The 17,572-nt window shown below is 43.3% G+C and overlaps 1 protein-coding gene across 5 annotated transcripts in view; it reads left to right on the top strand.

Annotated features, from left to right (window-relative positions):
• The first annotated feature begins 1,048 nt into the window (after positions 1-1,048).
• The window catches only part of XPNPEP1 (X-prolyl aminopeptidase 1), a 58,457-nt gene continuing 41,933 nt past the window's right edge, over positions 1,049-17,572 (top strand). The window contains exons 1-2 of one of the 5 annotated variants that reach the window (XM_045438839.1): positions 1,049-1,203; positions 11,909-11,997. In XM_045438839.1, coding sequence (XP_045294795.1) covers positions 1,172-1,203; positions 11,909-11,997 — 121 coding nt within the window. In that variant the 5' untranslated portion in view covers positions 1,049-1,171. Of the gene's footprint in view, positions 1,204-1,274; positions 1,297-11,908; positions 11,998-17,572 lie in introns of those variants that run through there. The other 4 variants (XM_045438840.1, XM_045438841.1, XM_045438843.1 and 1 more) reach the window with 4 other exon arrangements.

Below are 17,572 nucleotides of genomic sequence, written 5' to 3'. Positions count from 1 at the left end.
GTATGTTTCTTTGAGAGGATGCTACCTAAGCAAAGACTTGAAGGCAAGGTGAGAGAAAGGTGAGGAAGAGAGCCGAAACGTTTGGAGGGAGAGCAAAGCCAAAGGCATGAGTGTGGCCAGCTTTTTCAAGGATAGCAAGGAGGCTAGTTTAGCTGGAGCAGAGCAAGCAAGGTGAGAACAGAAGGAAGTGAGGTTAGGGGCAAATCAAGCAGAGCTTTTAGCTTGAGTGACACGAGGAACCATCAGAAAGTGCTAAGCAGAGTAGCAAAACGATCTCAGACTTCAAAGGATTGAAACGCTGGGTGCAGTGTTTCCGCTGGACTGTGCAGGTGCTGGGTGGCAGCAGGGAGGCCAGTGTGATCAATCACACAAGTGCGTCAGACCGGAGCAGGGACAGGTGGGGTGGGATTAGAGAGTTATTTTGAAGACAGGCCAACACGATTTTTTGACTGACTGGATGTGGTGTTTGAACGGAGAAGGCAGGGATGACTCCACGGTGTTGTCCTGAGCATGTGAAAGAATGGAGTAGCCACTGAGATGGCCAAGACTGATGGAGCACAGTTTTTGTTTTGGTGAGTTGGGCCGGGAGCGTGGTTCAGATATGTTAAGTTTGAGGTGCCCGTTGCTCTCCAGGTGGAGCGGCTAGGTGGATTTTGAAGTTGCCCGAAGAAGTGGGGGACATCTCTAAAGTCTCAGCGAGACCCCGCAGCGGTACTATCGGAACTGACCTCGTTTCCCCTCCTCTCTGCCCTCCTAAGGGCAGGAACATCCCTGGAGGGTAGCTCTTCGCGCCCCAGCCCCTTTAGCCTGCAAAGCCCCCTTTTTTTTTCCTCTTTGGGAAAAGGCGAGAAAAACCAACAGAAATGATGCTCCGTGGCACGGCCTCCACCCCTTAACCCGCCGCAGGGGAAGAGGCAAGGCCTGCTGGGGTGGAAACCCGGACACACTTCCTGCTTCCCGCCTCCCTGACAGCAAGCCTTGGAGCGGCGGGCTTGTGGGCGGGGCCCTCGGGCGGGCGGGGCCGCGGCGCGAACGCACGCCACAGAAGGGGGCGTGGCCCCTCGGCTCGCGCGCTTGCAGCCTGCGCGCCTGCCTCGCTCCTTCCTGCTCTTCCCAGGGTGATCAGCTGGTCTGCGCTCCCCTGACGTGGGCCGGGGCACGTCACCGCCGAATGGCAGCCTCCAGAAAGGTACCGCGAGTAAGGTGAGGGACTCTGCCGGGGAGCCGGCGTCTGGGCAGCGCGTGATTCCGGGCGCCGGGCGCGCATGTGGCACCCCGGAGGGCTGGAACTAGAGGGTGAGAAACGGCAGGCGGCCCATCACAGTCCGGCGAGGGCCCTGGCTTTCGGGAGACCCCCAAGCGGGAGCAGGGGGAGGGAGCCATGCAACCGGGCAAGTTCCGTTTCGTTTCAGGAGGGCTGCGGGCACCCTCGGGCAGCCTGGTCCCGGTTCCCGGATGAGCGTGTCCGCGGAGCGGCATCGCTGGGTCGGAGGGGCGGTGGCCGTGTCCCACCTTTCCCCCTGGCCCAGCGGGAAGGCCTAGGCTGTTGCAGGAAGTTGGCCCCTCCAGGCGCCTCCAGGTGTCCTGGGAAGTGGAAGAGCCCCTGCTCTCGCCCTCTTCCCGGGTAATATAATTCTCAAATTACAACCCTGACAATACTGATACCGGCAATTCGCCTTACTGATCGCAGCCGCCACGAAGATGGGGAGCCGCAGGCCCATCCCCACCCAATTGGTTTCAGAGACTGTGTAAGGGAATACTTCGGCATAATCTCTAGAAAGATCCCACCAGTAACCTGCCCTGGGCTCTCCCTGGGCACAGGGAGGTGAGATGGATAATCTCCTGATCTCAAACACATTTCAGTTTATACTCCCCCCACAACCAGGGTATACTTATTACAGCAGCTAACAAAGTGGGAGACTGAGAAACGTCTCACAAAGGCTGGAATCACAAAGGCTGGAAGCCAAATTCCCTGCCATGCACACGGGATCAGTCATCCTCAGACCAGTTGAGACTTGACTAAATACACCTGGCAGCATGGCCGGTCCCACTTGCTGAACGCGGACCATGGGTTGTACTTGTGATTGTGAGTGGACAGATCCAGAGCTGACCTTGACCTGGCCTTGGGCTTTCTATGGCATGCTTGGGATGAGTAGAAAAGCAGACCTGGCTTGTGGAAGGATGTGGGCCTTGTGGCAAACCTGGTGTGGAAGGAGTTGCCAGTATGTTAAGTGCTGGAAATGGGGTTAGGTTAATGTGAGTTAGGTCCTAGACCCATAAGTAGCTTTGAGGACCAAGATTAGATTATAGAATCACAACATTTTAGGGGCAGAAGGGTCTTTTGGCATCAGTTGGCAAAGCCTCCACACGCAGAAGGCAACTGAGAGACTGAGAAGGGACATTTGCCCCAGGCCCCTCCCCTAGTGGCAGAATTTGAGTGCTATTCAGTGTAAAAATGAGAACTTCTTGCATTTCAGGTAAAATTGATTTAGGTAAAAAAGGGGTTGAGCTGACTTCTAGTGCAGCTCAGTCCAGGAGACCAACACTGGCATGAGACTTGGCCTCTTTTTTTTGTATCTCTTGGCTCTGTTTTTTTTTTTTTTTTTCGTAGTTTTATTTTTTTATTTTTTAAAATTTACATCCAAATTAGTTAGCATATAGTGCAACAATGATTTCAGGAGTAGATTCCTTAGTGCCTCTTACCCATTTAGCCCATCCTCCCTCCCACAACCCCTCCAGTTACCCTGTTCTCCATATTTATGAGTCTCTTCTGTTTTGTCCGCCTCCCTGTTTTTATATTATTTTTATTTCCCTTCCCTTATGTTCATCTGTTTTTTTCTCTTAAAGTCCTCATATGAGTGAAGGCATATGAGTTTTGTCTTTCTCTGACTAATTTCACTTAGCATAATACCCTCCAGTTCCATCCATGCAGTTGCAAATGGCAAGATTTCATTCTTTTTGATTGCCGAGTGATACTCCATTGTATGTATATACCACATCTTCTTTATCCATTCATCCATCGATGGACATTTGGGCTCTTTCCATACTTTGGCTATTGTCGATAGTGCTGCTATAAACATGGGGGAGCATGTGTCCCTTCGAGAAACAGCACACCTGTATCCTGTGGATAAATGCCTAGTAGTGCAATTGCTGGTCGTAGGGTAGTTCTATTTTTAGTTTTTTGAGGAACCTCCATACTGTTTTCCAGAGTGGCTGCACCAGCTTGCATTCCCATCTTGGCTCTGTTTTCTTAAGTGTTGGCTTCGTTCTCAGGCAGACTTTGTCCTTATGGGAGGTATGATGGTTCTAAGCTGGCAGCCCCAGCAGAAATAGAGACTTCTTTCCTAATGGCTGGAGCACAAATCCCAGATCTGATTTCCAGTAGGCTGACTTGACCTAATGTTTATCCCTGAACTAGTCGTTGTGATCACAGGGATAGATTGCCCAGGCGTGGGTCCCAGAAGTTGGTGGGTGAGGGGATGAGATTCATACCAACTCTGTGGACTGAAAATGGACATGAGACTGTCTTAGATGGAAACCATTGTGCTTTGACCAAAGGAAGGAGGGAGGGATGGATTTGGGGTAGGAAAAGACCACATTTCCCACTTCTGCATCTTAAAACTTATTTCAGTCTACCCTTACCTTATTAGACGTGATTGAGCATCTTTTTTTTTAAGTTTATTTTATTTGTTTTGAGAGAGAGAGAGAAAGAGAGAGAGAGAGAGAGAGAGAGAGAGAGAGAGAGAGATTCTCCAAGCAGGCCCCGCACCATTAGCACAGAGCCTGACATGGGGCTTGAACCCACGAACCGTGACATCATGACCTGAACTGTAACCAAGAGCTGGATGCTTAACTGACTGAGCCACCCAGGTGCCCCATGTTGTGATTGAGGATCTTGATCCTTGTTTTGTCCCATCCTGAATGATAATTGTGCGTGATTCTCATCACCGACCCGGGTAAGGGGGAGAGTAAGCACAACCCTGCCGGCGTTTCTTTATAAAATGGGAGAAAGATGTGCCCCTCCCATCTTATGCGAAGATTGAACGGGAAGTTCTCTGCACGCTTTTTCCCCCTACCCACCTCTTGGCACATCACGATGTTGAGAACGTATAGGTCAAGGAAGCTCTGTGTTGGAAGTTGGGAGGCCTGGACTGTAGTTCTAGACTAGCTCTGTCACCCAGCTAGCTGTGAGGCTTTGAGCAAGTCATTTGGTCTCTGTTTCTCAGTTCCTTTGTCTAGAGGAGGGAGCTGAGTTGGATGGTCCCTGAAGTGCATTGTACCTCTAACATTTAAGGGGAGGTAGCCCTGCTTCAACTGAGAGCCTGAGAATGTATCTGTCCAGGTAAGTGAAGGGTGGCTGGATCTTGGATCCTGCAGACACCAGGGTGTGACAGGAACAGAACAGCTGCTTTGTGGCCCCTTTGATCCTGCCAGGAAGGTGGAGGTAGTGATGCTCAGAGAGCGAGCTTGAATTGAAAATCTGTGAGCTTCGCCCGTCAGACCCGACTTCTTGTCTTGGCTTCGCAGCTACTGAGTGTATGGCCTGTGGCAAGTTATCTTTGTGCCTTCTCTTGTAAAAAGTGAAAGAATAGAGCTACTTCTGAATGACTTGCCTCCAGCCCTCTTGTCCTGTGCTCTGATTAACTTTGAATGTATAGAGAAACTGACTTCCTTGGCTCACCATCTGCTAAACGGATATATGAAGTCAAGGGGAATCAGGTGAGACTGTGACATAGATCTCTGTCCAAGAAAAAGAGGTTTCTTACCTTGTAAAATACTATAGCAGCTTTATTGAGATATGATTCATGTACCACATTATTCACCTATTTAAGACATACATTTTGGGGCACCTGGGTGGCTCAGTTTGTTAAGCGCCCGACTTCGACTCAGGTCACGATCTCGCGGTTCGTGAGTTCAAGCCCCACGTCGGGCTCTCTGCGACAGCACAGAGCCTGCTTCAGATTCTGTGTCTCCCTCTTTCTCTGTCCCTCCCCGCCGCTCGCTCTGTCTGTCTCTCTCAAAGATAAAATAAAACACTAAAAAAATAAAATAAAACATACATTTCAGTGATTTTTCGAATAGTCCTAGAGTTGTATAACCAACACTGCAAGCAGTTTTAGAAGATCCTTACCCCTTGCCAGAGGAAACCCTGTACACATTGGTAGGTGCTCCTCATTTTCTCCAACTTCACCCCACTGGTAGGCGGTTGCCAATCTACTTTCTGTCTCTATGGATTTGCCTGTTCTGGACGTACAACATACGGTCTTCTGTGACCAGCTTTTTTCACTTAGCATAAAATGTTTTCAGAGTTTACTATGCTGTACCAAGTCATCAATACTTGATTCCTTTTTATTGCCAAATAATATTCCATTGTATGGATAGACCAGGTATTTATCCTTTCATCAGTTGATGGACATTTTGGTTGTTTCTACTTTGTGGCTTTTATGAACATGCCGCTATGAAGATTCATATACAAGTTTTTATGTGGGCTTGTGTTTTTAATTTTTCATACCTAGGAGTGGAGTTGCTGGGTCATAGGATAATAATTATTATTATTTACTAAATGTTTATTTGTTAATTTTGAGAGAGAGTGTTGAGAGAGTACATGTGTATGTGAGTGGGGGAGAGGAGAGAGAGAGAGGGAGAGGGGATCCCAACAGGTTCTGAGCTGTCAGTGCAGAGCCCTATGTGGGGGCTCTAGCCCAGGAACCGTGAGATCATGACCTGAGCTGAGATCAGGGGTCAGACCCTCAACTGACTGAGCCACCACGTGCCCCGTTATAGGATAATTCCATATTTAACCTTTTGAGGAATACTGGACTGTTTTCCAAAGTCACTACACCATTTTATATTCCCACCAGCAATGTCTGAGGGTTCCAATTTTCTCACATCCTGTCCTACACTTGTTATTTCTGTTCTTTTTGATTATAACCTTCCTAGTGGATGTGAACTTACATCTCATTGTGATTTCGATTGGCATTTCTCTAACGGATAAAGATACTGAAAATCTTTTCATGTGCTCATTCACTCTTTGAATATCTTCTTAGGAAAAATGTGTGTTTGAAAATGTCTATTCAGATGCCCTTGACCATTTTAAAATTGGGTTGTCATGGGATGCCTGGGTGGCTCAATTGGGTCAGCATCCAACTCTTGATTTCGGCTCAGGTTGTGATCTCACTGTTGTGGGATCGAGCCCCACATTGGGCTCTGTGATGGATGTGAAGCTTGCTTGGGATTCTCTCCCTCTGCTCCTCTCATGTATGTTCTCTTTCTCTTTCTCTCTCTCTCTCTCAAAAAAAAAAAATTGGGTTGTCTTTTTTTGTTTTAATTTTTTAAAATGTTTATTTATTTTTGAGAGAGAGAGAGAGAGAGAGAGAGAGAGAGAGAGCAAGCAGGGGAGGGTCAGAGAGAGAGGCAGACACAGAATCCAAAGCAGGCTTCAGGGTTTGAACTGTCAGCACAGAGCCCCACTCAGCACAGAGCCCGACGTGGGGCTCAAACTCACAAACTATGAGATCATGACCCGAGCCGATGTTGGCTGCTTAACCAACTGAGCCACCCAGGCGCCCCTGGGGTGGCCTTTTTATTGTTGAGTTGCAATAGTTTTTTTTTTTAATTTATTTTATTTTAATTTGTTATTATTATTATATTTTAGAGAGAGTGTGAGTAGGGGAGAGGGGCAGAGGGAGAGGGCAAAAGAAACTCTTAAATAGGCTCCACACTCGGTGTGGAGCCTGACACGGGGCTCTATCCCACGCCCTGAGCAGAAATCAAGAGTTGGGTGTTCAACCGACTGAGGCACCCAGGTGTCTCGCAATACTCTGGATGTTAGCCTCTTATCAGATATGAGTTGCAAATATTTTCTCTCATTTTATCAGTTGTCTTTTCACTTTCTCTCTCTCTCTCTCTTTTTAACCATTTTATTTTAAGTAGCCTTCATACCCAATGTGGGGCTCAACTCATGACCCTGAGGTCAAGAGTCTCATGCTGTACCCACTGAGCCAGCCAGGTGCCCTGTCTTTTCACTTTCTTGATGGTATCCTCTGAAGTAAAAAAGTCTTTAATAAAGTCCAGTGTATCTGTTTCCTTCGGTTGCTTATACTTTTGATGTCGTATCTAAGAAATCATTGCCTAATCCAAGGTCGGGCAGATTTGTGCCTGTGTATTCTTCCAAGAAAACATTTATGTCTGTGATCCATTTTAAGTTAATTTTCATTTTTGGTGTGAGGGTAGGGGTTCAGTTTCGTTCTTTTGCATGTGGATTCCCCGTTGTCCTAGCATTATTTGTTGAAGACAGTCTTTTTTTTTTTTTTTTCCCTCCATTGAATAGTTTTGGCACTGTTGTCAAAAACTGGCAATAAGTGTGAGAGTTTATTTCTGAACTAATTCTGTCTCATTGATCTATATGCCAATACCTTATGCCAATACCACACTGTCTTGATTACTGTAGTTTTATTAGCTTTGAAATCAGGAAGGATGAATCCTCCACTGTTGTTCTTTTTCAAGATTGATGTGGCTATTCTGGATTCCATGCATTTCCATATGAATTTTAGGATTTGCTTGTCAACTTCTGCACATACAAGCTAGCTGAAATTTGATAGGGATTTACCTCTAGATTATTTTGGGGGAGCATTGCAATTTTAACAATACTGAGTCTTCCAATCCGTGAACATAGAATGTCTTTCCATTTATTTAGGTCTATTTTAATTTCTTTCACAATGTTTTGTAGTTTTCAGAGTATAAGCTTTGCATCTGTTTTGTTAAATATATTCCTAGGTACTCATTCTTTTGATGCTGTTGTAAATGAACTTTTCTTAGTTTTATTTTTGGATTGTTCATTGCAAGTATATAGAAATACAATTAATTACTGTATATTGATTTGGTATCCTGCAGTCTTGATTGCAGTCTTCTTTGTTCTAATTGTTTTGTGTAGGTTCTTCAAGATTTTCTATATTGAAGATACTGCTATTTGCAAGTAGAGATAATTTTACTTCTTTTCTAATCTTGATGCCTTCTTTTTCACTTTTTTGCCTAATTGCCCTGGATAGAACCTCCAGTATAGTGTTGACTAAAGTAGCAAGATTGGACATCTTTGTCCTGTTCTTTATCTTAGATAGAAAGTGTTCAACCTTTTAACATTAAGGATGATGTTAGCTGTTGGGACGCCTGGGTGGCTCAGTCGATTAAGTGTCCAACTTTGGCTCGAGTCATGATCTCGAGGTTCATGGGTTCAAGCCCCGCGTTAGGTTCTGTGCTGAACACTTGCTCAGGGCCTGGAGCCTGCTTCAGATTGTGTGTCTCCCTCTCTCTCCGCCCCTCCCCTACTCGTACTCTGTCTCTGTCTCTGTCTCTTTCTTTCCCCAAAATAAGTAAACATTAAAAAATTAAAAAAAAAAAAAAAAAAGAAAGATGACGTTAGCTGTGGATTTTTGTAATATTCTTGATCAGGTTGAAGAATTTCTCTTCTAGTTTACTGAGTACTTTTATCATGAAGAGGTGTTGGATTTTGTCAAAATGCTTTTTCTGTGTCTTCTGATGTGATCATGCAGTTTTTATTCTTTATTCTATTGATACTGTGTATGACATTAATTTTTGTATGTTGAACCCATCTTGCATTTATGGGATAAATCCCACTTGGTGATGGTATATGATCTTTTTTATATGTTAATGTATTCAGTTTTGCTAGTATTTTGCTGAGGATATTTGCACTTAGATTTATAAGAAATATTGACGTCTTACTTTTTAATGAAAGAATATATGATCCTCAATAAAGAACATCTCATTCTGTCCAACAAGATTAAAGTAGCAGCCATCAGAGAGTAGGCCTGGAAAGATTGGTGAAAATGTCTGGTCTTCTCGTTCTGGCTATGTGGTGAGTTGAGCTAATGTGGGCTCCTGTCCCTCTACTAATACATAAAAATGTAAAGTTATGACCAAATTACCTTTAAGTTTAAAACTGAATAAAATCCAAACCCTTTGTATGACCTACAGCAGGCTCCTTGTTGCCTCTGTTCTTGTCTCCTAACCACTTACCTCCCCACCTGCCAGCACACACGGTCACACCACACTGGCCTCCTTGCTTTCTCCGATGTATACCAGCCATACTCCTGCCTTAGGGACTTTGCACTTACTAGTCCCCTTCTCTAGAATGTTCTCAGACTTTCACATGGCTTGATCTGTCACTTTTTTTTTTTTTTTTTTTAGGACTGCTAAAATGTCATCTGTTAGCAGAGAGACCTTGCCTAGCAACCCCATATAAAATCACCTTTCCCTTTCCCTCTCTGACACTCTTCCCCTTGCCCCGCTTTACTTTTCTTCACAGAACTCCCTGACAGACTGTGTTCTTGTTTTGTGTCTAATGCCTCTCCTCCTGGATCCTCTTTGTTCTGCATCCTCGAGCCCCTATCCCCCTACCCACGTAAACCTCCTGAGGTCAGAGATGTTGTCTGCTTTGTTCATTGTTGTGTCTAGAGTAGGGCCTCAATTATAGAAAAGTCTTGAAAGAAAGAGAAATTGTCAGGTGCCAGAAATTTAGGGGAACTTAAAGCTTGAATGGTAGCTGGTAAGCCGAGCCGGGGGAGGTTATCAGACTCTATAGGCCTTCTTACCTGGGGTCCAGGGCATCAGACTATCCCTAGATGGGGATAGGAGATTTGTGTGTAAAACTCCTAGCTAAGAAATTAAAGTGGAGATTAATCTCATAAGCAAACAACAGTGACAGTGGTGCTGGTACAACCAGGACATTTCACAGATAAAATAGTTTCTACTGAAGATAAGCTCTTAATAAAAGATTACAAAACACACAAGGAATAACTTACTAAGAGGGAGCCAGCAGGCCCAGCAAACTTGAAGTTTACTATCCCAAGACCTTCTTTTTTTAATTTAATTTTTAATTTTTTAAAATTTACCTCCAAGTTAGTTAACATGTAGCGTGATAATGGTTTCAGAATCATTATATAGAATTTCGTGATTCATCGCTTACATATAACACCCAGTGCTCATCCCAGCAAGTGTCCTCCTTAATGCCCCTTGCCCATTTAGCTCATCCCCCCACCCAAGATGCCTCCAGCAATCCTCAGTTTGTTCTATTAAAGAGTCTCTTATAGTTTATCTCCCTCCCTGTTTTTAATATTATTTTTGCTTCCCTTCCTTGATGTTCGTCTGTTTGTATCTTAAATTTCACACATGAGAAGTCATATGTTATTTGTCTTTCTCTGACTGACCAATTTCGCTTAGCATAATACACTCTAGTTCCATCCATGTTGTTGCAAATGGCAAGATTTCATTCTTTTTGATTGCCTAGTAATACTCCATTGTATATATATACCACATCTTCTTTATCCATTCATCCATCGATGGACATTTGGGCTCTTTCCATACTTTGGCTATTGTTGATAGTGCTGCTATAAACATTGGTATGCATGTGCCCCTTTGAAACAGCACTCCTGTGTCCTTTGGGTAAATACCTAGTAGTGCAGTTGCTGGGTCGTAGGGTAGTTCTATTTTTAACTTTTTGAGAAACCTCCATACTGTTTTCCAGAGTGGCTGCACCAGTTTGCATTCCCACCAGCAGTGTGAAAGAGATCCTCTTTCTCTGCATCCTCGCCAACATCTGAGTTGCTGCCCGAGTTGTTAATGTTAGCCATTCTGACAGGTGTGAAGTGGTATCTCATTGTGGGTTTGATTTGTAATTCCCTGATTATTAGTAATGTTCAGCATTTTTTCATGTGTCGGTTGGCCATCTGGATGTCTTCTTTGGAGAAGTGTCTGTTCATGTCTTTTGCCCATTTCTTCACTGGATGATTTGTTTTTTGGGTGTTGAGTTTGAGAAGTTCTTTACAGATTTTGGATACTAACCCTTTGTCTGACATGTCATTTGCAAATATCTTCTTCCATTCCGTTGGTTGCTTTTTAGTTTTGCTGATTGTTTCCTTGGCTGTGCAGAAGCTTTTTATCTTGATGAGGTCCCAGTAGTTCATTTTTGCTTTTGTTTCCGTTGCCTCCAGAGATGTGTTGAGTAAGAAGTTGCTGCGACTGAGGTCAAAGAGGTTTTTTGCCTGCTTTCTCCTCTAGGATTTTGATGGTTTCCTGTCTTACGTTTAGGTCTTTCATCCATTTTGAGTTTATTTTTGTGTGTGGTGTAAGAAAGGGGTCCAGGTTCATTCTTTTGCATGTCGCTGTCCAGTTTTCCCAACACTATTTGCTGAAGAGACTGTATTTTTTCCATTGGATATTCTTTCCTGCTTTGTCAAAGATTAGTTGGTTCTAAGACCTTCTAAGTCTGAAATGAATTCTAAAATAAGGGCCCCAAATAATTGAAGTTAAGAGAAGGAATAGAAACCATAGTGAAAGAATGGCACACCATGAAGAAAGAGCAGGCAAATTAAAAAACAAAACAAAACAAAACCCAGGAGTGCCTGGGTGGCTCAGTCATTGAGTGTCTGACTCTTGATTTTGGCTCAGGTCATGATCCCAGGGTCATGGGATTGGGCTCCATGGTGAGCGTGGAGCCTGCTTAAGATTCTCTTTCTCTCCTTCTGTTCTCTCCTGCCCTCTCTCTCTAAAAACAAACAAACAAAAAACCCCCAAACAAACCAAATAGAATTTGTACATGTGAAAAATATAGTTGTTGCCAAAAAAATCTTTTTAGACTAGTTAGGAGATTAGACATAACTGAAGAGAATTCATGAATTAAGAGGTTAGATCTGAGAAGGTTTGCCTGCTATGGTGCTGTTTTAGCTGCAGGTTTTATCTGAAACTTTTACTTAATTTCATTTTGATATCGGGGTGAGAGTCCTTCTGACTCATGAAGGAAAATTGCTAAGTCAAGTAGATATCCTCTCTAAATAAGCCTTGCCACATTTCCTATGGTCAAAGTCTGCAATATCCTGTTCTTTCTCTTCTTAAGGGCGAATCACCAGGATTTTCAGCTGAAAAATTTAAGAATAATTGAGCCTAACGAGGTGGCATACTCTGGTGACCCAGGCACGGAAACAGGTAATAATTTTGCCTATTAATTAGATGGAACATCTCAAAAGAATTAAACATTTTTTTTTTTTTTTACATTTATTTATTTTTTGAGAGACATAGAGCACAAGTTGGGGAGGGGCAGAGAGAGAAGGAGACACAGAATCCGAAGCAGGCTCCAGGCTCTGAGCTGTCAGCACAGAGCCTGACGCGGGGTTCGAACTCACAAACTGTGAGATCATGACCTGAGCCGAAGTCGGACGCCCAACCGACTGAGCCACCCAGGCACCCCTCAAAAGAATTTTAGGTCCCCATACTCTAACTCCAAGTGGGAGAGAAGAGGGGGTAAAGGATTAATAATTGCTCATGGTTGGGACTAATTGGGTAGATATATATGTGGAAATTAAAAACCATTTTGTCTTTTGGCTTCTGGATAGTTGGTTACTATTTCTGTCTATATTTACCACTTTTTTAGGTAACACATTAGAGAATTTTAGTTTTTGTATTTCCCGTTTCTGGGGATTGGGTGGTGGTGGAAGAGGAGATAGGTTATTTTTTGGAAATGACCTCTTCTGGTTTTTCTACTCTCTATTGTAAACTTTTATTGACTACCTTAGAGAGTGGCCTCCAATTTTTGTCTTAAGATTATGAAATGAGAAAAGTTTATAGTATAGTACTCTACTGTATACATTGAATGTACATTCAGGAAAATCTTTTTGGGAGAAATTTCTGGAACCATACTGTCTTCCCAGAACTGGCTGATTATATTGTTGGGTTGCCAGAATCCTGAATTCTGAAAAGTGGTATTTAAGTGCATTTCTATCCCTTGAAAGCTAACGCTTTTCTGAGGACCACCCAGGAGAACCACAGCATTTCCTTTTAGTTGACTGAAAAAAATCGATCACCTGAAGCACATAAGCCGTGACTGGTCTCTCTTTGGAAGAGCAGTGCTGTAATTGCATGCAGTTAGGTCCCTTTTCTTTAAAAATATAGATAAATGTATCCAACACATTTTGGGTCACATTAAGAAGGAGGGGAGGAAGAAGGAAGAAAGAATGAGAAATAAGTAAGTAAAGGGAAAAAGTGATCGAATGATCAAATTTAGAGTTTAAAGAGAACTTCTCTTTATTAGGTATGAAGAAAGAGAGGTCCAGGGAACATCAGTTGTCTGAGGTTGCTGATCCCAGCTGGAAACTAGAACCCCCTTGTTTGACTCCATTGGTCTTAGAATACTTTGAAGAGAGCCTCTATTACATCCCTAGATAATATGTTATAGTAGAGCATAGACTTGGGAATTAGATAGATATTGGGTCTTGGTGCCTGATGATCCAGTTGTCTGGGGCAAGTATTTAACTCCTGTTCCTTTATAAAATGGGAATAGCGAAACCTCCCTTGGAGGGTTATTGTGAGAACTAACCACTAATGTGTGTAAAGCCCTCAGTCCTCACTCCGCAGTGAGACAGAGAAGGAAACCACTGCCTCTAAAGCTGTTGATGCTGGAAGAGCAGCCTGGCATCTTTGCATGTGTTAAGATGCTGAAATCGGAGTAAACCAGCCCCTTCTATTCTTACAACAAGGCGTGTAGGAAACCCAGCTGGTGCTTCAGATCCAGACTCAAATAATATTGCTTGAGCTTTTGTAATGTACTAGATGCTGTGCATGGTGCTCTAACACATGATGTCAAGTTAAATTCTTCTAGCCACCCAGTGAGGTAAATATGGTGTGCTTTTCATGTACTTCTAAGCAGTGAAGTTTTGTTTATGATAAAGGCTGAAGGTTTAGAAACTTATTTCTAAAAGCAGGCCCGCATGTACAAGAGACTTTTAAGTGAGTCATTCTCTTTAAAGCATGATTTAAAAATACCTGGCAGCGTATGGGCTAATGTTACATCATGGTCTAGGCTTGTTGCTCTTGGCTTCTTTCTTCCCTGCACACCCTGATTAACTCTTGGCTGCTTCTAAATTTCTGAAAGTAATGGAATGTGGAGTGAGCAGATGCTGTAATGTGACATCTAAGATCCTAGCTCTCTTCTTTCACTGAAGATTCATTGCTGTTGGTTATACTGAGTCTGGTTGATAAAAGATCATGACATAAAGTTGTGACCTTGACTCAGCCATCTTTGAGTGAGCATATGTATGTGTTAGGTGGTGGGCTAGATACATGGATTCGGGAATGAGGATGGCATGGTCCCTCTCTTAGGGAGAAGCAGTATATATGCCTGTTGCGCTATTTATCACATTGCCTTCGTAGTTAGTTAATGTGTATCTCTCTATTAATTGCACACACATAACATTTACTGTGTGTGTGACACTGTTTCTAAGTGCTTTGTATATAGTAACCTATCTAACCCTCGTAAAAGTCACCTGGCGAGGGTAACCAGCCGAGACTCTCATCTCCTCCATCTTGGCCGCGTTTTCAAGTGCTGCCACCTCCATGGCTGGGTCTTGTAATTCTGTAAGCTTCGTCCCCTCCTCGGCTAGCTGCACACCCATTCAATTGCTTTCAGGGCCTGTTGTGCTTGCGGCCACAGCTGCTCCAGCCATCTTGGTGCCTGGAGGCCGCCTCCAATGCCCCAGCCCATCGCTTTAGTCATTGCCTATCACTATCTTCTTCACCTTTGCTGTGGCTGCCGCTGCCACTTACCATGTCCTGACTGTGGGTTGCGGTCTGGGGAGCGCTTTCTTTGTGTCTGGTATGGGTGACAAAGAAGTGGCTGCATCTGACCAAGGACACCAACCAAATGTGAAGGAAGAGGAGAAGGGAGCAGGGAAGGTGGTGACGGCAGGTGGCATTGTGTAGGGAAGTGCGGGGTGTGGAGTAGAGTAAGACCTGCGGTGCTGATGTTTCCGAGGAGGCCGGTCAAGAGGGGAAAGGTGAGGATGAGGCAGAGATGGTGATGAAGGTCAGAATCTGGTGGTGAGGAGGCAGGTTATGGTGACCATGAGGTAGAGGATGTCCTTGGCCAGTTCCATTTTGCCTGTGATGATTTTCAGTTTGGAATTGAGGATTTTGTGCTTGCCGTTAGTTCTGTTGACTTTATTGATGAAGTCAGTGACTGATAAGGTTGATATGTACTCTGGTCAGTGCTATAAACTCCCAGTCAGTGCCATCAAAATCTTTAAGTCAGAATGTGCCCAAATAGAAGCCAAATCCTATAAGGAAATTGAAGATCTTGAAAGAAAATACATTGGCTGCTATCGTGTATTTGCTTTTTTTTTAAATTCCAGATGCCCAGGCTGTACTCCAGACTAATTAAATTAGAAGTCCCCCAGGTAGTTCTGTTGTGCGGCCAAGGTGGAAATACTGCTCCGAGGAAGTCTGCATTTTGACTTGACTCTTTTTAATGTCAACTTGCTCAGAAATATGGTTTGAAGCCCCTGAAAGATGTCACAGTAAATTTTCAGATGCTGGCAAGCTTACAAGGTTGCAGTAGGCTTCATTTTGAACCCAATGGAGGTGTTGACATATAAACTTAGATCGGATCAGATAATTATGATCCTTCTTAGATAGAAGAGAAATTACAGGTTAAACAGATTAGACCAAAGGAAAGGATGCCTCTCTGAAAAGTATTCAGAGGCAGCTATAATGCAGGGAACATGGGAATGTTTGAATTGTGAATAGGACTGTTTCCAGTGACTCTGTCATTAAGTACTTGCTGTCCTGTGGAGACTCCTGAGACGGAGCCCTGGTGCCGGTGGTCGATGCTACCCTGGCAAATTAAGAATGGAGCACTTCTTCAGTGAGTCCCAAGATCAACATGGTACCTCACAGGGGAGTCTATTGGAGGTAACTGTAATGACTGAGACTTCTGTAGCCCCAGATGCTGGTGATGATGGAGAAGCAGCAGATAAAAATGTGGAAGACAAACCTAAACAGATCCACATCTAGCAGAGTTCAAGCCACACTGAGTCAGGCTGTCAGTCCTTGACCATACTGGTCGTATAATGGCTCCAATGTCACTCTTCATTACTTCCAACATTGTATGTTAGGACATGTATAGTTAAGTAAAATATTTTTTATTTGTTTAAAAAATGGGTTGGCAAAATACGAAACACTGGAGACACCAAATGTTGGTGAGGGAGCAGAGCAGCAGGAACTTTCATTCATTAATGGTGGGAGTGCAAAATGGTATAGCCACTTTGAAGACAAGTTTGGCAGTTTCTTACAAAACCAAATGTATTCTTACCTTAGGATCCAGTGGTCATTCTCCTTGGTATTTACCCAAAGGAGTTGGAAACTTGAGTCCATGCAAAAACCTGTACATGGATGTTTATGGCAGCTTTGTACACAACAGCCACAACTTGGAAGCAACCATGATGATCTTCGGTAGCTGGATGTATACATAACCTGTGGTACATCCAGAGAATGGGATATTATTCATGACTAAAAACAAATGAGCTATCAAGAAAAGATGTGGAAGAACCTTAAATATATATTGCTAAGTGAAAGAAGCCAATCTGAAAAGGCTATGTGTTGTGTGATTCCAGCCGTCTGAATTTCTGGAAAAGTTAAAACTGTGCATACAGTAAAAAGATTGGTCACTGCCGGGGATTGGGGGGCAGTGAGGCAGAGGGATAAAAAGACCGAGCAGAGAGGATTTTTAGGGCAATGAAAACTATTAAGCGGTTTCGTATGATGCTATAATGCTAGATACGTGACATGCATTTGTCAAAACCTGTAGAATGTACCACACCAAGAGTGAAATCTAAAATGAACTGTGGGCTTAGGGGGATAATAATATGTCTGTGTAGGTTTATCAGTGGTAACCAATGTACCACTCTGGTGGGTGATCTTTTTTTGTTTTTTAAATTCAATTTATTTTATTTTTTTTTCAAGTTTTTATTTAAGTTCCAGTGAGGTACCATACAGTGTAATTTTAGTTTCAGGTGTATGGTTTAGTGATTCAACACTTACTTACAGTACCCAGTGCTCATCATGAGTGCCCTCCTTAATCCCCATCACTTATTTAACCTATGATCCCACCCTGCCTTCCCCCGGCCTCCCCTCTGGTCACCATCAGTTTTTTCTCTATAGTTAAGAGTCTGTTTCTTGGTATTCCTCTTTTTCTCCACTATGTACGTTTGTTTTGTTTCTTAAATTCCACATATGAGTGAAATCATATGGTTGTTGTCTTTCTCTGACTGACTTAATTCACTTAGCATAATGCTTTCTGGCTCCATCGGTGGGGAATCTTGGTTGTGGGGGAGGCTGTGTGTATGTTGGAAAAGAGAGGTATATGGGAACTCTCTGTGTTTTCTGCTCAGTTTTGCTGTGAATCTGTAACTGTTCTAAAAAAGTAAAATCTATTTTAAAAATGAGCTGGAAAAACTCATTATTCTACTTGAATTCTAATAGTATAGTTTTGTGCCAGTATATGGGGTGTGGAAAAATATGTATGGTCCCTGTTTTATAATTGACTTTCTGTGAAGTTGTTATATGCCTATGGGACTATAACTATGATATAGTCATTATCTAGTCATATATCTATAGTTATTTTATGTATGAGTTATCAGAACCGTTCGCTGATGTCAGTAGTTTTTGAGAAAACTTTTTTGAAAAACCAGCCGAAATGATTTGAAAGTTTGCATTATGTCCTTTATCACAT

This window comes from Leopardus geoffroyi, chromosome D2, assembly GCF_018350155.1.
Source record: "Leopardus geoffroyi isolate Oge1 chromosome D2, O.geoffroyi_Oge1_pat1.0, whole genome shotgun sequence".
Taxonomy (NCBI): Eukaryota; Metazoa; Chordata; class Mammalia; order Carnivora; family Felidae; genus Leopardus; species Leopardus geoffroyi.
The sequence above is the reverse complement of the archived record's forward strand: the minus strand, read 5'-3'. Positions and strand labels throughout refer to the sequence as shown.